This window comes from Hirundo rustica, chromosome 10 (assembly GCF_015227805.2).
Source record: "Hirundo rustica isolate bHirRus1 chromosome 10, bHirRus1.pri.v3, whole genome shotgun sequence".
Taxonomy (NCBI): domain Eukaryota; kingdom Metazoa; phylum Chordata; class Aves; order Passeriformes; family Hirundinidae; genus Hirundo; species Hirundo rustica.
Genome location: NC_053459.1, coordinates 17,227,854 through 17,249,635, shown reverse-complemented (window position 1 = coordinate 17,249,635; position 21,782 = coordinate 17,227,854). Strand labels below are relative to the sequence as shown.

Genomic DNA, 21,782 nt, shown 5'->3' with positions numbered 1-21,782 from the left:
GTGTCCCTGCTCTGCACCGTCACAGCTCCCCCACAGCAGTTTGTCACAGACACAAATAGACCTGGAGAGTTTGGCGTTACTTTTCAGCAGAGTGCTGAGCTTACACGTGTTAAACTCTGGAAACAGAAGCGCAGCTCAGCTCCTTTCAGCATCCTCACACCCCACTAACACCTCATCAGCAGCTGCAGCACAGCCCAATGAGCTAGTTATTCATCCCCAAATCACCTGTTCCTTGAGCTCAATTTTCACCCACTGACAGGGCTTGCTGGAGAGGGCACAGGCCACAGAGATTTTACAAATGCTTTCAGGTCCTAAGTAGCTGACAAGCCCCATGAATTTGGTGTGAGTTTAGTTATTTTGGGAAATAACCCAAGACCCAGGCTGGCAGCAACTGTGCTCAATGCAGCTGCAGCTCCTCAGAGCCCGCTGAAGATGGCACAGGCAGGGAGAGGGACTGGGGCGCCCTGTATAGCTGCTCCTTAATACACAAGAACTAAACCGAATCCTGAGGATGGGTAGCCATGGAGGAGGAAGGTGCCAGCGGTGTTTCTGGTCAAAATCGGGCACATTTTGGCTTAACCTGGGTAATATTTGTCTGCCCAGCTGTAGGGAGCTACAGAGGGCCTGGAGGGAGGAAATGAAACAACACCTCAGAAGAGACAGGGATGGCTGGTGGAGACATCTGGGATCCTTGGGGAGAGGGGCTGGAACCGCTGCCAGCACTCCAGCCTGCCAAACCGAAACCTTCCCAGGACGCTGGCAGAGGTAGATGGAGGGGCCGGGAGCCCCTGCGGGGCTGTCTCTGACACAGACCCAGGCCACACACTGGTGGCTGCTGGATTTGCTTTCGCCAGACGAAAATTACAGGGGCTCGCAGCCGTGGGGGATCTCTCAGCGGCCTCGACCCCGGGGCTCGCTCGGCGGCGCCACGTTCTCTGGAGAAAACGAAACCGCCCACATTTGAGGAACCCGAAACTGCCGTGCTGGTGACGCCTGCCTCTGCTTTGTTCAGGGCGGCCAAGCCCCCTGCCAGGCTCGGAGGTGGGGCTGTCTCGGCGGCGCTGAGCCATCCCTGCGCCGGGACCTTCCTCGCACGGCAGCACAGCGGCTGCTCCAGGCTGGGTGTCGCCGCTCCGGCTCCTCGCCCTTCTCCCGAACGTCTGCTCGCCGCGGGACGTGGAGGCTCGGATCAGCTCGGGCCATCGGGGCTCGGCGGGGTCCCGTCAGGTCAGCCTGCCCTTCCACAGTGCAGCTCGAGAGGCTCAGCCCTCTGCCCGCGGGCGGGGATGGGCTCCGCGGTGGCCGCGGCGGGGTTTGTCCCCAGCGCGGTGTTAAGCGTTGGAGGGTCCCGGGGGAAGGCATTGGGATGTCCGGCCGGGGCGGAGCGGGCATGCCCGGGCAGATCCCGCGGTGCGAGTGCCCGAGCGGCTGCTTCCCTCTAGCGGGGACCGGGGGCTCGGCCGACGGCTGCGCCCAGCCCAGCCCCGTGCTTCCCTCCCTCCGTCCCTCCCTCCGTCCCGCGGCGCTCGGGCCGCCGCCCCTGCGGCACGTGGGGAAGGCGGGAAGCGCTTCCGGAGCGGCGGCGGAGCGGTGAGAGCGGCGGCAGCGGGCGGGGCGGGCCCGGAGCGCGGCTGGGATCCCCGGGGTGGTGCTGGGGGTTCCCGGCCCCGTCCCTGCCCTCCACCCCCGCTGGCCGAGCGGATGGGACGCGCCTGCTCCCCGGGCAGTCGGGGCTCCTGCGGGCGCCGCTGCCGCGTCCCGGCGGAGGCGGCTCCGGGGCCGCTGTGCCCCGCCTTATCCTCGGGGGGGCCCGGACCGGGGTGCGGGCAAGGGGGGGGTGAGAACAAACGCCCCAGCCGGGCCCGCTGCCGTTCCGCCGTGACACGCGAGCCGAGGGAAGGGGTGAAGCAGCAGTTCCGGCAGGGGCGCAGCCTGCCCCGGAGCAGGCGCAAGGAGGGCCGGGAAGAGGGAAATAAGTGTTGTGAAGATCTGCATTAAACTTTATTCCGTGTCCACAGCGTAAGATCCTCTGACTTGTAGCAATGGGGAGACCCAGGAAGGAGTCTGCTGCCACATCGTCCCCCCGACCGGCCACAACCGCCTCCAGAAGTGCCCCCGCTGCGCCTCCGCCTTCCACATCGGCCACCCGGGCCAAGGCCGCAGCTGCAGGGAGCCAGTCCCGCAGCACTTCGGCTGCCAAGGCTACCACCTCCACAAAGGGGCAGGGGACAAAGGCAGACTCTGCTCAGCCAAGATCCACAGCATCCCGCGGAGCCCGAGGAGATGCTGGGGACAAGAGCAGAGCACCCGCCAGGAGTTCTACAACCCAGAAGGAACCCAGCACCAAGGGAGCTACTGGTCCTGCCAGGACCGACCTGTACCCAGAGAAGAAGCAGCCTGGGGCTGACCTGAGCAAGGCCTGCGACCGGTTCCTGCCCCCTGTAAAGAGCCAGGACATCCCAAGGGTGGAGAAGGAGACCCGGGGCCAGCGGGACAACCCCAAGTGGTACGAGTGGCGGGAGAACCGCATCACTGCCTCCGTGGCCCCCAAAATTGCCAACAGCAGGTTTGCCAACAGCAAGACAGATGAGGTACCCAAGTCCTACCTAAAAGAAGTGGTGAGCTCTGGCTCCAAGGTGCAGACCCCAGCCATGTCCTGGGGGATCCGCAATGAGAAGGTGGCGGTGGAAGCCTACAAGCAGAAATCACAGAAAGGGGGCAAGCCAGTGCAAGTGGAGGATTGTGGCCTTTTCATTCACCCAGAGAAGAAGTGGCTTGCTGCTAGCCCAGATGGGATCATCAAGGATGCAGCCACAGGGAAGGACCTGGGGCTGCTGGAGGTGAAGTGTCCCTACAAGCACAGGAACAGGACAGTGCGCGAGGCCTGCAAGGACAAGGACTTCTGCCTGGAGGTGGAAGGGGATTCCTATGCCCTGAAGAAGAATCATCCCTACTTTACCCAGGTCCAGTGCCAGCTGGGAACCACTGGCCTCCAGCGGGCCGACTTCGTGGTGCACACCAACAAGGAGACAGCTGTGGTCCCCGTGGAGTTTGACAGAGAGTTCTGGGGGAAGACGGTGCCCAAGCTGGAGAAGTTTTACACGGAGGCAGTGGTTCCCCACCTGGAGCAGAAGGCAGGCACCTCTGTCTGGGCCAATGAGGAATAGACCACTGCCTGCCTACCTCGACCGAATACTTGCTTGGCTGCATCACTCCAGTTTTGTCCCCTAGCGTAGAAGTTACACCCAGGTTAGTTGTTGTTCCTAAACCGTTCACAGCCTTGGAACTGAAAAGTTGTACCAGCAGGACCCTGCTTGGTAAGGGTCCCCACAAATAGTGCCTTCTTGCTGCCCCAGCCAGGTCAGCACTCAGCCCCCAGAGCCTTCTTGTCTGTCACCCTCACTGCACCTCCCACATGTCCCAACAGCATGCCTGATGGAAGCTGGCATACCTCTGGATCTGCAACAAAAGCCAATGATACCTCTGTGTTGTAATTAGAAGCTTATTTTGTGGAGAAAACTGGAACCTTTGGCACCTCGATTGCTGTCGGGACTAATTTCTAACTGCACTCCAGAGCGGAGACAAAGACAAGGAAGGTTTGTCAGAGCCCAAGAGGAAAACTCTTCTTTTGAGCCAAACAGTGATGTGCCTTAAGTATTAGAGCAAGGGCACACAGACACCACCCTTCCTCCCCGAGCCATCATCGGATCTGCTGCTTCTGTGGAACAACCAATGACATTCCCTGTGAGATGCCTGCAGGCTCTGGAACATGATTCCCACTGAAGAGGTTGTCCCCGAGGCCATGTAACTCCTGAGGACCTACCCATGGAGCATTATTCCCTGTAAACTGCAGCAGCGTGGGGAGGTGTGGTCATTGCCAAATTAAAGATAGATGTACCGGTCTGCTAGTTTCCTGTTGTTTTTGCAGCTTGGGATTTACCTGGGGGAGTAGCAGGGCTGAGAGGTGTCCCTACACCAGGTCCCAGCCACAGCAGAAGGGAAGCAGGGGAGCGCTTGGGTCCCTGGGGGACACGAGAACCAAGGTCACTGACCTATGCCAAAGCCACCACTGTTATGGCAAAAGTATTTATTATATACATAAGACTCCAGTCACACTCCACAGGGCAAGGACCAGAATTAGCTATAATACAAATTAACTATAATACAAAGTAACTATAATACAAATTAACTATAATACAAAGTAACTATAAAAACATAAAGCACTTTTGGGGCCCAGGCTTTCCACAGGAGGAGATAGGCACAGGGACGAGCCTGGGGGCTGCTGTGCGACAGGGGGCTGTCCCACACCCTGCCCCCTGCTGTGGTCCCACAGTAACCAGATGTGCAAGTAGGAAAGAACCCAGTTAAGAATTAGAGTCGTGGGGACTGGCAGGTGGGGGCTGAGCTGAGTGTCACCAGGACAGGAGCGGGGCCTGCATCCCCCAGGGAAAGTGCAGAAGGCACATGGGCAGGGCTCTTTGGAGGGGCTGCGAGGAGGAGGTGGGATCCAACAGTTAGTGCATGTGGGGCCCCAGGAGATCACAAACACTAACACACCACCCACAGGGATGAGAATCTGGACCATCCTCCTGTTCCCCGCACACTTCTGGGATAACCGAGCTCTATGGCCAATATGACCCTTGGGGAGGACACGCAGGGCAGCTTCCAGGGGCCAGAGGCGTGAGGGGGACGGTCTGGCCCTGTGTCCCAGCCCCTCCCCTGCCAGTGCATTGATTGTCTAAGTCTTCAGGTTAAAAAGTGACCCCCAGCCTTCCTGCTCTGCAGGAGCATCAGTCAACGAGGCGCTTGCGGGGCACTGTCCGAGCTCGGTTGGAGCGGCGGATCTCCTGCTTGGCATCCCGGCACCGCTGGCAGATGAAAATGTCAGGCACGTTGGATTTGCGGATCTTGGCACAAGAGAGGTGGATCCAGGTAGCGCATTCGTTACATTCAATCATGGGCCTCCCTGCAAAGGGCTTCATGCAGAAGCAGGTGATCAGATCCCAGGCATCATCATCTGCTCAGGGAGAGAGAGACACCGGTCAGACACAACCTTAGCAGCTGCAGGTCTGCCTGTGGCCAGACCAGCCACTTCCACTGGTGTTAAAAGGGACAGACCCCCACTCACCTTCTGCTTTGGTGTTGGGAACTTCTGCGAATTCGACTGCTAAAGTTGCAAAAGGAGGGAAAAAGAGGAAAAAAAAAAAATCAGAACCAGATGAGTAAGGCAGCCCTACACCCCACTTCAGACCTGTTTCATGTCTGCACCACCTGCTCTGCAGAACAGAGCAGAGCTCCCTGCCCGCCCTCTGCTCTTCAGTCCCCCAGGTCCCAAAAGTATTCCTCTTGCTGGGAGAAGCTTGGGCTGTCGACAGCCCATCCCTGTGACCAGCAAGGGTGGCTGCAGCTGGGGGAGGGACAATGTTTGGCACTGGCCCTCTGCAGTCCCCCAGACACTTACCACTGAGCTGGGAGGTCTCCCTGCTTGTGTCTTCCCCTGTGCTTTGGTCCAAGGTATTACAGGGACTAGGGCTTTTCCTCTCTCCAGAGAAGGGGTCATGCTCCTTAAGCTGAGGATCATCTGCTGGCTTCTCAGTTCCCTGTGCTCCGTACATCAAGTCCTTCTTCTCCGTCGTCGGCTCCTCCAGGAGGGAGTTGGGCTGGGGGTCCCCAGGCGGATTGAGGGAAGGCTCCAATAGCTCCTCTTTCACAGGAGACAGCTGTCCTGCCAGTGCAGCCAGCTGCTTCACCCCATCCTGCTCTGCCCCAAAGTCCTTCCACGCACTCAGCGGCACCCTCTTCTTCACCTCCTGCTCCAAAATGCGTTTCTTTGCTGGTGGCTTCTTCCGTTTGATTTGCTGGGGCCGGACATTGTAGAAGGCAGTGGAAAAGGCAGGGCTGTTCATTAGCAGGCCACTGCCCACAGCCCCCCTGGCCACAGCATTCCTGCTCTTCCTATTGTCCATTGGGATGTGGCCGTCGGAGCAGTGAGATGAGGTCGAGCTATCGCTGTCCTGAGTGCTCCCCGTGCTGTTCTGGGGGCTCATGCTGCCTCCGTGGGTCCAGGGCACATACTAGTGGCAAGAGGGGAAGATGAAGGATTATCATGGGAGACCAGAGCACAGATATTTGGGGTAAGGAGAGAACGACTCTCCAGCAGTGCCTACCCAAACGTCAAGGCCAGACCGGACGGGCCCTGAGCAACCTGATTAAGCGGGTGGCACCCCTGCCCATGGTAGGGGAGTTGAAACTAGATGACCTCTAAGGTCCCTTCCAACCCAAACCAATCCATGATTCTTTAAGGTTAGGAGCTGAGCCTGCACATGGCAGGGAGATCAGGAGACCCAGCGTCTTTGTAAAGGAACACAGTGCAAGCCCGCTTACCTCTTCAGGGTACGGTATGTAGCCTGCATAGGCCAGAACAAAGGTGCAGAACTGGTTGAAATCCTCCACAGTTCTCCGCCGTTTCTGAAGTGGCTGCAACAAAACACCACGAGTGGATTAAACTCCCGGGATATCCCAACCAAGCCGATATCACAGCCCGGCTCTGGCGGCAGCTCTGGAGCACCCGGCAGTTTTAGAAGCACAGAATATCGGAGGTCACCCAAACATCCATCCTTCCCGTAACTCTTCATCATCCGCCGAGGCAAATGCAGCCCTTCCCTTTAAACCCAGATCCCGGGCGGGGTGGTGGCGGGGCTGGGGAGGGAGGGCCGGACACACGCGACGACACCGTGACGACATGCCGGGACACCCAGAGCCCGGCAGCCGCCGGCGGAGCCTGAATCAGAGGCTCGGGGGCCCGGTGCCGGGATGTCCGCCCGCGGGCGGTGACTCCGGGTTGGGGGACGCTCCCGGGGCAGCGCCCGGCGCTCGGTCCCGCGGGGCGGGGGGGGGGAGCGGTGGGAGGGCCGGGCGCCGCCGGCAGCACCGGCGCCCCCCGGGGCAAGCCCCGCGCCCCGCGGCCGATCGAGGGGGAGCCGGGGCCGGGCCGCAGCTCTCCCCGCCGCGGCGGCGGCCGGGGATGGGAGGGGGTGTCGGGGGCGGCCCCCCCCGCTCCGCCCGTCCCCGCGCCGGGCACCTGATGGCTCCCAAGATGGCGCCGCGCTGCCGGTCCTGCCCCGGCCGACCGGCCCGGGGGGGACCCCGCCCCCCAAACCGACACCACCGCGCCCGCGGCAACCGCGCCGCCGCGGGACCCCCGCTCCCCCCGAAACGCCGCGCAGCACCCCCGCTCCCCTTCACACACACGGCCGCCCGGCACCCCCGCAGCCCCCAGCCCGACCCGGGCCCCCTCATGGGGACCCCGAGTGCCGCCACCGCCTCCCCCCGCCCCACCCCGGGCAGCATCCCCCGCCCGTGCCCACAGCCGCCCCCCCAGGGCTCCTCTCCCACGCACAGCCCCCGCGGGCACACGCGGAGCCGCCCCCCCCCCGCGCACACACAGACACACACAGACCCCCCCCCCAGCCCTCACAACCAAGCTCACCCTCCAGCACAACCACCCCCCACCCCCGGCGCTCTGTGCGCTCCCCCACGAGGCCCTCCGCGACACACGACCCCCCCCCAGCACACACAGACACACACCGAGCGACCCACAGCCCGCCCCCGCACACACACGGCCACGCAGCGGGGACCCCCCCCCGTACCGCCACAGCGAAGGAACCCCCCCGTACACACACAGAGCCACACAGAGGGCAGCCCCCTCCCTACACACACACACACAGAGTGAACCCCCCCGTACACACACAGCGCCACAGAGAGAGGAGCCGCCCGGACACAGACACACGGGGAACCCCCTCCACCTTTCACACACACACACAGGGGACCCCCCCGCCAAGCACATACATACACCGAAGGGACTCCCCCCCGCACACACACAGGGGGGACCCCCCCGCACACGCACACAGCCACACGAGCCCACCCCCCTCGGCGCACACACAGACGATTCCCCCCCGCTCCCGAGGGCACCCCCGCAGCCCGCGGCGGCCCCGCGGCCCCGATGCCCAGCGCCCAGCCGCCCCCCAACGCGATCCGCTCCCCTCTGCCCCGCTCACCTCCTCGGGCGCCGGGGACGCGGGGCTGGGCACGGGGCTGCTCCCCGCCGAGCACGGCCCGCCGCGGGGGCAGGGCTCCGCCGGCTGCCCGCCGGCGCTCATGCCGGTGCCGGTGCCGGTGCCGGTAGCGGTGCCGGTAGCAGTCCCGGTGCGGTGCGGTGCGGTGCGGTGCCCGCCGCCGGTGGGAGCGAGGCTCGAGCGCCGCCCCGGCCGCAGGGGCGGGACCACCTGGTGGCGGGGAAGGCGGGGGCGGGGCCTCTCGCCGACCGTCCCTGTGCGGGGTGGGAGTGGTGCCGGTGAGCGTCTGCTCCTCCCGGTACCCAACACGGGAACGCAGCCGGGCTGGAACTCGCCCGGACCCGCCGCCTCCAACGGCAACGCCGAGGCGCCGCCCACCGCCCGCGCGGGGTCGCGGCTCATGGAATGTTGGGGCTCGGGGGGAACGCCGCGATCGAACGGTGCCCGTGCGACGCGGGCGGCGCGGCACACACCCCGCCGGGGTGCTCCCTCCGACCCGGCCCGGGACAACTCCGGGGCCGGGGCATCCACAGCTGCTGCGGCCAACCGGTGTCACTGCCTCCCCACACTTCCAGGGACAATTTCATCCTAATAGCCAATGCAACTGTCTCCCCTTTCACTTTAAAGCCATCCCCCTTTCTCTCACGCCTGTCTCTGCCCGTGTAAAAAGTCACTCTTTTTAAAATGTGTCAACAGCAAAAGCCACCGCAGAATTCACGTTTTCTCGTTATTGGATGAGGATGGAAACTCCACAAGCAGATACATAGACAAGGCAGAGATGTTTAATGCCTTCTTCACTTCAGCTTTCAACACCAGTGATAGGGTCTAGGGGGTCCCTGAGCTGGAGGACCATGGCTGTGAGAATTATAAACTCCCAGTCAATCCCAAACTTGTGTGGGATCTGCTGTTATCGCCAAATCCCTTTATAGGGATGGTGTATGGGCCTTTATGGAATTCATCCAAGAATACTCAAAAGAGCTGGTGGATGACTTAATGAGACCTCTCTCAACGATTTTTGAACTGCCATGGGAATCTGGAGAGATCCCACTTGACTGGAAACTGGCAAACATGTTCCCAGTTTTCTGAAAGGGCAAGAGGGATGATCCTGGGCACTACAGGCCTGTCAGTCACATTTCAGCGCCTGGTAAAATTATGGAGCAGATTATTCTGGGTTATGGAAAAATACCTGAAGGACAATGCAGGCATCAGTCACAGCCAGCACAAGTTCATGAGGGGAAAGCTCTGCTTGAGAAACTTTAATTACCTTTAAGGACAAAGTGACTCAAGTAGTTGATCTAGGGGGTCCTTGATACAAAATTTGGAGTTCAGTAAAGCCTTCAATACGCTCCCAGGATTTTTCTGGACAGAATGTCCAGCACACAGATGGATAAATATGTCATGCTATGGGTGAGCAGTAGGCTCATGGGTCAGGTTATAGTGAATGGGGTGACACCAGACTGGTGACCAGTCACTAGTGTGGTTCTGCAGAGCACAATTTTAAGGCCAGTGCTCTTCAAATCTTCATAAACAACTCGGATGCAGGACTTGAAGACACACCAAGCTGCCAACATATCTGAATCAAGGCAGCTCTATCAGCAGACCCCCCTGACCAGGCAGCCCACAGTAGACACCGAACACAGGCTGCTTTTTGCCAGTCCTGTCCTTGATTTTTACCCACAGGCAATCAACCTGTTCATGGCTGTTACTCAGAGGCAGCTCTTCACAATCTGTCCCTTCCAATACCCCTGCCCCTTCTTCCCATCCTCTCTTCTGAAATCTTGTAGCCCTCCATTGCAGCGTTCCAGTTGTGTGATGCATCTGTTTCTTCGATGGCAATTACATCAGTTTTTTAATTGCACCACAGTTTCCAACTCCTCTTGCTTGTTACCCATGCTGCATGCTTTGGTGTGGAGACACTTCAGCTGGGGCCTTTTCACCGTTTAGGAGGAGCCCTGCCTAATAATTCCTTTGAGACGATTTATGGGTATTACCCCGTTGCTTCCTAAGGTGTTTCCTGGTTCCTCTCTGACACCCAGAAATACATCCCCATTCACTGCTCAATATAATTTACAGCTCCACCCCCTTCCTCCTGCCCACCAAACTACAACCAGACCCGGTACCCTCCAGAACTGACACCCAACCCCAGCCTCACACCAGCTCCATGCCCCCAAAGGTGGCCTGTGGCCTCCCATTGCCCAGTCGGACACTGGCACACTCCATCCAGAAGGTCCCAGCCTCACCTGCACCACAGACCCGCCATTTAATTCAGAGAGAATCATCTGGAAAGCATCTCCCCCACCCCAACCTTGTGCTTGCTTGGGGCAACAGGAGGACAATCCCCACTTGCCTCCAAACTCAAGCCCCACAGTCCCGCCAAGGAAAGGAGAGCGTTGCACCCACTGCGTCCTGGGTTTATTTACACCACAACGTCTGTGTGGGTGGGCAGGGAGGGATAGCAGGCAGCCCACCTCAGGGCAGCCCAGCCCAGGGCAGCCCAGCCCCAGGCTCAAAGGCAAGGCAGGCAGCGAGGCGGTACCGGCAGCAGCACAGGGAAAGGAGCAGGAAGCACGCCCAGGAGAACCGGGCTCCGGCTCCCTCGGCACTACAGACGTAAGCGAGCCCCAGCATCGGGGGGCTGGGGAAGAGGCGGGGGTCACTTTTAGCAGCAAACGCCTCGTTTCCCTCCAAGGCAGCAGGGAGGACAGTGGCATGTGATGGAGCCAGACTAGTGCTCAGGCAGTTAAACGAAAAAACAAAGAAAAAGGCAGAGGGTGAAGTGAAGAAACACGGAGAACAGCTCTTCTGCCCTGCAGAGCACGGAGTTAAACCGAGGGTCAGGACGCGCTGCCTTCCCTCCTCTCGGCACAGCAGCAGCTCCAGGCACAACCTTCTAAGTGTGCCCAGCGCCAGGCACGGCCCCGGACAGTGACAGAGCCCGTGGCCACGCACACCAGGCTCCTGCTCCCACGCTGTCCTTCCACCCGGCCCCGGGAGGGGAGAGCAGTTCAGGTGGCAGTTTGATGGCATGGCTGACGGTCCATGCGGGCAGCAGCGTCCTCGGCACTCTGCCAGGCACAGTCGGGATGGATGCCAATGGGGCCGAGCTTTGCCCTCCAGCCTCTGGCGCAGTCCGGCTCCCACCTCCCTTATAGAAAACCCTCCTTTCGGAACTGCTCCTTCAGGATGTCTCTGTACTGGTCAAAGCCACCCTCGATGCGTGTCACGGTGGCGTTCTCACACACCCATAGCTCCTGGCACACCAGGCGGATGAAGCGTTCATCGTGGGACACCAGGATTATACCACCCTGTCAACAGACAAGGGGGAAAATTAGGAATTTAGTGGAGCACAACCCAGGGCCCAGGACTGGTGGCATGGAGATCATGTGCCACTGTCTAGCTTGTGCCCAGCACTTCGGGTTTCCATCCACTCCACTCCAGGGAAAACTTAACAGGATTTTACTGGCAGGGAGCTCATCCGGGCCTTTCCTCCCTTCAGGGGGACACAGATCACCTACAGAGGAGCCATGTGCAGTAGTTACATACTTAATCTCCACCCTCAGAAGGCAAGCTTTGTTACTGGCTCTCCAGGTCTCCAACAACTTCAAGGATGGAGAATCCACACCAAGTCAGTAACAATGAAAAGGTGTCTGAGTAAGGCCCTGAGCAGCATCAGCTAAGCTTTTCTGCCACGGGAAAACTGCACCAACCTGAACAACAACCAGTGAGGTCCAGGCTGATCACGGTGGTATCTGGAGGCTGAGTCTTTGGAGATCAGGCATACAATATGCCTAAGGAAGTTTTGAGCAGCCCCAAGGAAGGGCTGGGAGCTGCACACAGCACATGAGAAGTCAGAGTGTAGGTGAGGATCAGTCAAGGTGCTCTCTAGGCTGCTGCTGCTACTGCCTCTTTCAGCCACTCCTAGCCAAAGCCATCAAGTAAAGAAACCACTAGGAGGGATGGCTATGGCATAAACGTGACTAATTTCCCAAATTCTGTCCTAGACTGGAAGTCACTGCTGGTATTTCACTATCCAGCTCTGGCTGAGACACCAAGTAACTTGAGCTGGAGGCTGCAGGAGGCGTTAGAAAAACAGAGATGTTGCTGGGAGAACCTTACCCGGAACTTATTCAGTGCCTTTGCCAGTGCCTCAATGGTCTCCATGTCCAGGTGATTTGTTGGCTCATCCAGGATGTAGAAGTTTGGACTAGAAGAGAAGAGAGCTCTGAGGATGCACTGAAACAGGCTCAGGCTGGGTCTGCACCCTGACTGCTGCTTTAGCTGCTTAGAGCCACAGCCACTGGCACGTGCCTGGCCCCAGAATTGGCACTGTCTAGTCCCAGGGACACCTCTTATCCCTGTGACCCCAAAGCAGTGGGACAAAACACCTGCCTCTTTCCACACAGTCTCCCCAGGGTGACACCTCCCTCTCCATAAAAACCTCCAAGGACAAGGCTTCTGTGGGGTAGCAGGAAGTCCCTGGATGCCTGCCTTCCTCCCGGTGAAGCAAGCTCCAGGGATGGAGCCACGCAAACATTAACAGCATTTGGGAGAACATTACCAGGGCATGGTCATCTGGGCAAAGGCCACACGACTCTTCTGACCTCCGCTCAGGCTGGCCACAGGACGCACGGCCAGCTCTCCGGAGATGCCGTAGCTCCCCAGCTGATGCCGGTACTGCTCCTCTGTCTTCCCTGTAGGATCATGTCACAACACAGCTATGGCACACCTGGTGTGACACAGGGCCACAGCTGGGCAGCCTCTGCCAGACCAGCAAACAGGAGCTCAGCAACACTTCCAGGAAATTCTCTCCCACGCAGGGGGGGAGCAAGGAAAGCCTGACTGACACAATCAGGACAGGGGTGCAGAGCCAGTGACTGACACCAAGTGATGCTATTCCCAAGTCCCTGTCACCGAGTCAAGTAATGGAGAGGGGAACCAGAGGTTTTGGCAACTGGGAAAGGGGGATCCAGTGCTCATCCTATGAGCAGGAAAGCAGCTCATCTGCCCCCAAAACTTAGCACCAGGCTGAGATCTGCAGACTACCAGCTACCCTGCTTCTCATGGCTGGTGACCTGAACTTGGCTGGATGAGGGGAGTTATCCCAGTGTTGGCAGTGACCCTTAAGCACTGATGGGACAGAGCCTTCTGCCCAGGACCATAGACAAATCAATGCTCCTCCATGTCCAGCAAAGGAGACCTCTGGGATCAAGAAAAACTCACCTGGGAACTTTCTTGCCAGTAACTCTACAGCACTAATATTCAAGTCTAGTTGATCCACATGGTGCTGGCTGAAATAACCGATCTTTAGGTTTCTGCAAAATGAGAAGAGGGACTGGGAGCTGGTACCAGACCCTACAACCACAGCATTCATGGCTGCAGTGCCGTAAGGGGGTACAAGAGTTGGCGTGCTGGACCCATCCCCATTGCTCAAGCAGCCACTGCTCCAAAGCACAGCCCAGGAGCCCCCCAGCTGCACCATTCCTCCCAGTCCCCCAGTCCTTCCATCCAGGTACCTGTGAGCATGTCTGATCCCTCTGACCGGTGCCAGCTCCCCCATTAAGATCTTTAGCATGGTTGACTTGCCAGCTCCGTTTTCCCCAACCTAGAGAAGCAGCAGCAGCATTGGAGAATGTGAAATCCATGAAGGCACTTTGGAGAGGGGGGCAGTGATCAGGGAACTTCAGTTCTTGCAGATGATGAGGGCGAGCAGGACAGGGTATAAATGTTGACTTCAGCTACCAGGAAGCTGCATTTCTATCACTGACAAGCAGCAATGGCAGCAGTGCCAGATGTTCCCTCCAAACCCTCAAGCCTAAGGATCACCCAGTCCCAGCCTCATCTGCAAGCACAGTGTCTGCTGCCCCATCCAATTTAGCAGGGCCCCCACTACATGCTGCTGTCATCTAACAGGAGTTGTATATGGATCCAGTCTCTTCTCTGATGTGTCCAGTGAAAGGATGAAATCACAAATTCTAGAGGGTACTAGGAAAAATGTTCCAGTGTTCCTCAAAATGAGAATGATCAAATGCTGTGATGAGCCCAGCGGAATGGAAGAAATCATCCTCGCTGGAAAACATCCAGCATTCAACTGGACAAGGACCTGAGCAATCTGACCTACAATCAAAGCTACCCCTGCCCTGAGCAGGGTCCTCCCAAGGTCCCTCACAGCCTGCATTGTCCTGCGATCCCACATACCACACAGATGCGGGACTCCAGGTCGGCAGAGACAGACAGGGAATGAAAGATGTAGTGACTTGGCTCATAATAGAAGTCTACTTCATCCAGCTGCAGGATTGGAGGGGAGAACTTCTCAAAGCCATCAGGGAACCTGAGAAGTCAGGAAGAGGTGAGAGATGGCCAGGAACTTCAGAGATTTCCAGCCATGTGGAACAACCCCTGTAACTCCCCAGGTGACAAGAAGGGCCCCTTCCATGCAGGGCCTCAGGGAAGGATGGTCACGTGAAGGCAACAAAGACCTGCAGCCTTGGCCCCAGGGAACCCAGCCTGAACAAGGGGACCTGTCTGGTGTCCCTGTCAGAGTAAAACTGGCCCACATGAAGGGGTGGTTGTCCCAGGTGGGACAGGACCCTGGAGAGGCTTGTGTCAGAAATGGTGCCAGGTGCCCTCCAAACAATGGCTCTGGGGACACTCACCTGATGATCACCTCAGATTCCTTGTCCACAGGCTTCAGCACTGGCCTGCAATAAGAGGAGACATTTAACGAAGGGGCTCTGCACTGTGGATCTGCTCCCACACCAGAAGCTCAGGTAGAGTCTTTAGCTCTGTGACACCTCATCTAACCAAAGCCTCTAGACCAGAGACAGGCACTCAACAAGCCCAAACCACAACTGTACCTGCCAGATACCCTAGGAACCTCCCTTTCTTTCCAGGAGCACTGCCCCTTTCCCACCTCCAGAGAGGAGCAGGATAGGTACTCACAGCTTCTCCAACAGCTTTAGCTTGCTCTGCACTTGGGATGCCCGGTTGGCGTTGTAACGAAAGCGATCAATGAAAACCTGTGAGAGAAAAGCATCAGAGAGCCCCAAGTCCCCTTCAGCACCAGCCACCCTGCTCCACTGCCAAACCTACAGCAACACAACCACTGGCAGAGAGAAAGGCACAAGGCTGGGAGAAGAATGCCCCAGGTCCACTGGCTTCTCCCAGTACCTGGATGTGCTCACGGTACTGCTGCTGGGCTTCATACTCTCGCTGCTGGTTCTTCAGCCGCTCCTCCTTGGTCTTCATGAAGTTCTCAAAGTCCCCACGGTACATGTCCAGCCGCTGCGAGTGCAGGTGGATGATGTCCGTGGCCACCGCGTTCAGGAAGTTCCTGTCGTGGGACACCACGAGGATGGTTGACTGCCAGGTCTGGAGGAGACAGCAAAAGCGAGGCCTGAGCACCATCAGGCCAGAGCACAGGGGTTGGTCCCATCACCCAGAGAGGACAGGACATCTCCCTCCCTCCCCCTTCTCTGTATCAAGGCCTTCTGCCACCCCCCTACCTGTAAGTAGCTCTCCAGCCACAAAATTGCCCTCACATCCAGCATGTTCGTTGGCTCTGAGGGAAGGGGAAAAGGCACTCAGGTCAGGAGGGATGGGGATGGCTGGATGATATTTTTTTCCCATTGGAAAGCCCAGTGATCTGCACTGGGGTGGAAAGAGCCTGCGTGGAGACCTCCTCTGCCCAGCTCAGGGGACTCGTGTAGGGTGTGATGCTGCGTGTGCATGGGGGCTGAGGCTCAGGCAGGGATGCTTCCCCCACGCCACATCAATACACAGACTCTAGTGCCTCACAGCAGCACCTCACCCGGATTCCCTGCCCAACCTGGGCATGCTCTGCACTGAAGGGACTTCCCCCAGCACAGACTGGCAGCCATGGTGCATTCCAGGGACTGGCAAGGGAAAGGGAACAAAACTTGGGGCAGAATGACATGCAGAGTACCTGGCTGGAGCACAGGGCAAGGCTCTGCTGAGCACAGTGAAAGTTTGCTGCTGCCCAGGCAGATTTCCCTGTGCCACTGCTGCCAGCCATGCTGCCAGGCCAGCCTGTCACACAGGGTTATTTTGAGCAGGCAGATAAAGGCCATGGCATGTTCCCAACCCCAGGAAGGGCACAGGCAGGCACAGCAGTGTTAGAGGGGGACTCACAGTATCAACTTACCATCCAGCAGAAGGAGATCTGGCCTGGGGAAAACAAGACATGGGTATCAGAAGCAGAAGGAGCACAGGGTCAGTGCAGAGTGTCTCATCACACACACAAAGCTGCAGTGCCTCCAACACCCACCCAGCCCCTGAGCCTGGGTTGAGAGGATCCCTGGGCAGCACCCCTGCACCTCGCAGCATGGACAACAAGGAGGCTTAACCCCATAGCATGAAGGCCTGGACACCAACCTGGCAAACAGGGCTCTGGCTAAGGCCAGTCTCATTCTCCAGCCTCCAGAAAACTCTCTGAGGAGGGAAGATGCAGAGAGGGGTTACTCTTCGACACAGAGGCACTCTGTTTTCGCCTGCCTGCAGGATCCCTGCTTCCCCATGGCCCTTTTGGCTCTGCTGTCACCCAGAGGCAACTTGTCCCAGCAGAGATTTCAGGCACAGCACAAGATCTGCAGTCCAGCAGGAAGGTGGCAGGAGACCACAATGGATGGGCAAGAATAGACTCTTGCTCTTCCTCAAAGCCACAGCAGTGCCTGGGGGCTCAACTGGAACATCTACCCAGCCCCATCACTGCCTCAGTGCCCAAGGTTTGGAAACTTACTTGGTTGCCTGTTGCTGCATCTTCGCATTAAAGCCTAGCCCAGCAAGAATGACGGATGCCCTGGGGAAAAGGGGAGAGAACTGTAATCCAGCTACAGCATCCAACGGCAGAGCACAGCCCGAGGTCTCAGACCCACAACCACCAAGGGAACTCTGCTGGATATTTTAAAGCCATTCTGGTGCAGGAAAACTTCCCTGCACACCCAAGAGAAGCACTTGGCTAGGAAATGCAGCCCATCAGGGCACAGCATCCACATGAAGTCCCAGGAGATTTGCAAGGAGTTTTCATCTCTTTGGCCAGGAAGAGAGTCACACCACCACTACCATCCCAAAAACGCGCCCCAGGCATCAGGAACCTAGGGAGGCTGGAGAGCAGCAGCAGCAATCTAAGCCATTTGGGGCAAAAAAAAAGTCCCTCCATCTTCAGCAGAAAGCTCAACTATTCCTGAACCAGCAGAGCTGTGATAGAGAAGAGACAAGAAAAACCGCAGGGAAAACCCCATCCCCACACACTGGATCCCAGGGCTGCAGCATCAACCTTCCATACCCCAAACCACCGCTCAGCCCTGGCCATGCCAACACACAGCGGTGCTCACAGGGCTGTCTCACCTTGCTGGGGCCTTGTCTGCCTCAATCTCCTCCAGCTTAGCGTAGATCTCCGATAGTCTGGCACCTTCTGTCCCTTCTCCCCTAGGGGAGAAAAAGGAGGAGGGTGTGGGACTCACCAAGTCAGGGTTTGAGAGCTGGGGGAGGCTGATCTCCCCAGGCAGGACTAAAGTGGGCAAAATACAGTCCACCCCTGCCAGATCCTTCCTTTGGAAGGGAGAGACCTCAGAATGAGATCTCGTGGTCAAGAGGCCTCAGAAGGGCTGGAAATCAGATCACCTCACCTGCCAGCACTGATCTTGGCTGTCAGCTCCCTCTCCTCCCGCAGCAGGCTCTCACGAGTGGTGTCACACTCCAGCACACTCTGCAGCGCCGGTGTCTCATCCCCTGCCACCTCCTGCTCCACGTGCAGGATGCTGATGTGTGAGGGGATGCGCAGGCTCTGGCTGGCGATCATCTTCAGCAGCGTGGTCTTCCCCAGCCCGTTCCTGCCCACCAGCCCGTAGCGCCGTCCGAAAGCCAGGTTCAGGTCTGCTCCCGTCAGCAGGACACTGAAGCAAGGGAACAGGCAGGTCCCTGGTCAGACTGTCTCATGAAGAGGAGATACCCAACAGCCACCTGCCCCTGGTGTACTTCAGGCTGTGCTGTAGCCAAGCAAAACTCATGGGCTTCTCCTGCCCAAAGCCAACAGGGTCAGCACCCACCTTGCTTCCTGATCTTTGCCAGACCCTCTGTAATTTCTCAACTGCTCTCCGCTCTGGTCTCAATCCCCCGTGGACCAAAATCCCAGCCAGGGTCTGTCCCACGTCCCCAGCGCACTCACCGCTCACCGAAGGACACATCGAAGTTCTCGATGCGCACATCGTACGACTTGTTCTTGCCTGACGACTCCATGCGAGTCTCCTTCTTGCTGGAAGCTTGGCTGGCAGACGCCTCCTCAAGGACTCTGGGGACACAGAGAGAGGATACAGGACAACAGGAAAGCTCTGGTACAGCCAGATCCCAGCCATGCTCAGCAGAGATGTTCAAAGTGCCCTGCATACTCACACTGGGCCAGATGACTTCAGGGAATCCCGCTCCAGCCTCTTGTCCTGCTTGGCTTTCAGCCTGGCTTCCGCCTTCTCCAGTTTCTTGGCATTCACCATCTGGGACACAGAACAGACTTTGAAGAAGAGAGAGCACCTTCAGCAAAACCCCCAAAAGCCCAGATGTGGGAGAAAAAATATCAATCAACCTCTCAAGCCTGGAAGAAAGGGAGGGAGGAAGGACAGTGAAACTGGGACAGATTCAAGCATATTTTGAGGAGGCTAATCAGGCCAGGAAGCTACTTCAGGAATGAAGTCCTAAATCAACAGCTCACACATAAGTTTTGCCTCAGCAATGCAGAGGTTTTGGCTAACCCTATCGTACAGTCAGTTTCTGTAGTTCCAGGGACCTGGCTCAGCCAAGTCACTTCAACGGCAGCAACCTGCCATCCCAGTGCCTCTTCTGATATACTCTGCACCATGAGGGGTTTCCCTTCCCAACACGTTAAACATTAGCCAGTTTGGAACAAACTCTTCTCGAGCAGTGGATCAGAGACAAAAAAGCATTTAACTAACCCTGAAGGCAAGAAGGCGCCAAGTGTTTTAACCTAGCTTCTGGTCTTGGCCAGGCTTTCAGCCCACTCCAGCTGATTTCTGCATAGAGTCAAATATTTGTGGCTGACCAAGGATACTCCTAGATATTTCTAGGCAACTCTGCAGGCACTGGAGCACGTTACAGACCTGCATGCCAGACTGAAAAATGTCTTGTTACTAGAGCTGTGACCCCACACCTAGAGACAGAGTCACTCTGTAAACTATACCCAGCTTTCTGAATCTCCTAGCAAGACATGTCCTCCAAAGCTTGACAGGCCTCCCGAGGCCTTCTTTGAATTGTCTCCAATTTTTCTGAAGATCTTTTTTTGAGCTGCAGACACAAGAGCTGGAAAGTGAATCCAGCCGCAACAACTCTGGTGCCAAAACCAGCCAGAGCTGCCAGTTTTTGCTTAAGACTCCTGTTCAGATGTGTGGGAATGGTGTTAGGTCTCAGCCTCCAAGTGAAGGGTTCTCATCCTCAACACATTAACCCATGGAAAGGGAGCTCTGTGTGTGACCTGGCAAAGATGCTGCCCATGCTGTACAGCCACTGCTGTCCTTGCTTTGTGGATGTACAAGTGCACCTCAGCCACACTCAGACTTTGGCACCTCCAACACAGACAGCAAGCCAGCCTGTTCCTGAGCAGCTACACATTCCATCAACACAGATGTCCCGATTTCTTTAGGTCATGGAGTGGAACTACTTCCAAACTTCTCTGCTCTTGATCTTATTTCCCAAAACCACAACAACCTACAACTAGCTCTAGAGCTGGGCTTACAACATCCCTGCAGCAGCTCTACGCTAACTTCCCACCTGTAACATCCCCCCTCCTGCCATTACCCAGGCCTTCACCCCTCAGTGAATATTCAAGATGTCATCCAGGGACATCGTGTTTTCTCAATCAACGGCCCTGCTGTAGGAGCCAAAGGTCCCACAGCAAAAGTCAGAGTTCTAAAAAAGTACAGCAAAATAGATCTCGTCAGATTAATAAGCTGCTAACTCCCGTGGAGCCTCTTCACCAGACCAAGGTCAAGAGCTTTCCAAATAACAGAGAGCCTGACAAGGAGGAGCAGTACTCCCTGCAGCTATACTGCTAACCGGGATGCTGCTTGCCTTGGCTGCTCTCCAAGGGCAACCTGGACTGGAGCAGGGCAGGGCAGGGCACCTGCAGCCCCACGTGTCAGCTGCTCCCACAAGGAAGGGCACAGCCCTCACTTACCGAGGTCTGGCCTCTCTTCAGCAGCAGCCCCGGCAGCAGATCCGCACTGGTGTCGCCTGCCAGGAGACAGCGGGGTTGGTGAGCACGTGTGGCAGGAGGCTCCTCAAAGCCCTGCCTTAATGACCACCCATGCCCAGACATGACTGATCCCTCTCCCGACAGGATGAGGGGACCAAAGGGCATCTCTCCACCTCCACCATCACTCCAGCTTACCCCGTGGGCACTGCTGCCCACAGCTCAGCAGCAGGAGAAACAGATGTGTGCCTATGAGGGAGAGCCTGAGCCCTCCCTCCCCAAGGTCAGGCAAGCACACACAATGCCTCGAGCCCTTCTGAGCTCCAGGACCCTGATGGTTGGACGTGAGCCGCGGACATCACTCACCATATCCATCAGTGATCTGGGAAAGCTGTATGGGGGCATCCAGCAACACTTGGCTGCAGCGCTGGGCTTGGCCCTCGTCCCTACGGAGAGGAGGAGGAGGGTGAGGTGCGTGAGTGGGGTGAGGGGGTGCGAGGGGACGCCGGGTGCCCTTACAGCTGCAGGGTGTTGAAGAGGCGCTGGCAGATCTCCCTGATGGCGCCGTCGTCCTTGGTGTCCTGCGACACTTCCCTCAGCAGCTCGCCCACCGCCTCCTCCAGCTCGTCCACCGACTCGAAGTCCGACCCGCTGCCGTGCAGGATCCCTGCGGGCACACGGCGCCGGCGCTGCACACCCCGCCGCTGTCGCGACAGGTGGCACCCTCCCGGTCCCCCTACCCCACCCCTCCCCGGCCGCCTGTCGCGATTCGGGGACTGCCGCCCGTCGCCACAGAGGGGAGGTGTCGCGACACGCGGCGTCGCGGGAGGCCGAGCCGCAGCGGGCGGGCGGGAGCCGCTCACCCGTCACGTAAGCGAAGAGCTCGCCGTCCAAGTCGGGGAACTCGGAGCGGAGGATGTCGGCGCAGGACGCCATGGCGGGGCGGGCCCGCCCCGCGGAGCCGCCGCCGCTCGGAGCCGGAAAGGACGGCAGGCGCTGCCGGGAAGGAGGCGTGCGGCCGCCATGGCGCGGGGGGCGCCGGGAGATGGAGTCCGGGCCCGACTGCGCCTGCGCGTTACGAGACCAGGAGACGGGATCCAGGCGCCACGTGCCGGGACAGCGGCACCGGGAGCGATCCGAGCGATCGGGTCTGACCCAAAACCCGCTCAGCCCCTGCTTGTCCTCTCGCCCAAGGAAAGAGGTTTTGGGAGGATTTGGCATTTTGTTCATCCCTCTTTTAAAATCAGAGTTTCTTCTTTTAAACCGCAGTCAAGACGCTGCAGGTTGGGACACTGCAGGTTGGGTTTGAGTCTTTTCATCCACCGATGCGGAATGACCACTTGGACTGGCTCACCTGCTCATGGACTGAAGGCAGAGGGGCTGAGCCAAGGGCCAGGTTCAGCTGCTCAGCAGTTGCTGGTTCCCTCAGCTACCCTGCACAGCACCCACATTGGCCCTTGACACCAAAAGCCAAGTTAAAAGGGAAAATGGCT

At 58.2% G+C, this 21,782-nt stretch overlaps 3 protein-coding genes across 5 annotated transcripts; 1 reads left to right on the top strand and 2 right to left on the bottom strand.

Moving 5' to 3' along the window:
• The first annotated feature begins 335 nt into the window (after positions 1–335).
• LOC120757348 (uncharacterized) lies at positions 336–3,903 on the top strand. Of its 3 annotated transcripts, none has more exons than XM_040074616.2 (2): positions 336–1,227; positions 2,019–3,903. In XM_040074616.2, exon 2 carries the CDS (start codon positions 2,043–2,045, stop codon positions 3,165–3,167), a length of 1,125 nt encoding a protein of 374 aa, XP_039930550.1. In that variant the 5' UTR covers positions 336–1,227; positions 2,019–2,042; the 3' UTR covers positions 3,168–3,903. The 3 variants fall into 3 exon arrangements, with proteins under 3 accessions (XP_039930550.1, XP_039930551.1, XP_039930552.1); XM_040074617.1 differs by lacking the exon at positions 336–1,227 and adding an exon at positions 1,477–1,590; XM_040074618.2 differs by lacking the exon at positions 336–1,227 and adding an exon at positions 1,768–1,902.
• Positions 3,904–4,072: 169 nt separating this feature from the next.
• On the bottom strand, positions 4,073–8,141 carry LOC120757349 (PHD finger protein 13-like). Its single transcript, XM_040074619.2, has 5 exons — positions 8,058–8,141; positions 6,385–6,477; positions 5,462–6,074; positions 5,129–5,167; positions 4,073–5,017 (listed from the first exon to the last, which is right to left on the bottom strand). Exons 3-5 carry the CDS (start codon positions 6,045–6,047, stop codon positions 4,791–4,793), a joined length of 852 nt encoding a protein of 283 aa, XP_039930553.2. The 5' UTR covers positions 6,048–6,074; positions 6,385–6,477; positions 8,058–8,141; the 3' UTR covers positions 4,073–4,790.
• A 2,329-nt stretch (positions 8,142–10,470) lies between these two features.
• ABCF3 (ATP binding cassette subfamily F member 3) lies at positions 10,471–21,251 on the bottom strand. The gene is made up of 21 exons (XM_040074547.2): positions 21,153–21,251; positions 20,809–20,956; positions 20,656–20,735; positions 20,275–20,330; positions 18,483–18,580; positions 18,259–18,381; positions 17,720–17,986; positions 17,439–17,519; positions 16,831–16,890; positions 16,467–16,523; positions 16,237–16,259; positions 15,578–15,633; positions 15,243–15,443; positions 15,015–15,091; positions 14,729–14,773; positions 14,271–14,403; positions 13,589–13,677; positions 13,296–13,387; positions 12,634–12,766; positions 12,192–12,279; positions 10,471–11,380 (listed from the first exon to the last, which is right to left on the bottom strand). The coding sequence occupies exons 1-21, from the start codon at positions 21,223–21,225 to the stop codon at positions 11,222–11,224; spliced, it is 2,139 nt and encodes a 712-aa protein (XP_039930481.1). The 5' UTR covers positions 21,226–21,251; the 3' UTR covers positions 10,471–11,221.
• Positions 21,252–21,782: the final 531 nt, after the last annotated feature.

Coding starts and splice junctions, on each gene's coding strand:
- LOC120757348 (XM_040074616.2), top strand. CDS start 2,043: ATGGGGAGACCCAGGAAGGAGTCTGCTGCCACATCGTCCCCCCGACCG.
- LOC120757349 (XM_040074619.2), bottom strand. CDS start 6,047: ATGAGCCCCCAGAACAGCACGGGGAGCACTCAGGACAGCGATAGCTCG. Junction 5,168..5,461: donor GGAGACCTCCCAGCTCAGTG/GTAAGTGTCTGG, acceptor TTGCAACTTTAG/CAGTCGAATTCGCAGAAGTT. Junction 5,018..5,128: donor TCCCAACACCAAAGCAGAAG/GTGAGTGGGGGT, acceptor CTCCCTGAGCAG/ATGATGATGCCTGGGATCTG.
- ABCF3 (XM_040074547.2), bottom strand. CDS start 21,225: ATGGCGTCCTGCGCCGACATCCTCCGCTCCGAGTTCCCCGACTTGGAC. Junction 15,634..16,236: donor AGATCTCCTTCTGCTGGATG/GTAAGTTGATAC, acceptor CCCTTCCCTCAG/AGCCAACGAACATGCTGGAT. Junction 14,404..14,728: donor GAATCTGAGGTGATCATCAG/GTGAGTGTCCCC, acceptor CTGACTTCTCAG/GTTCCCTGATGGCTTTGAGA.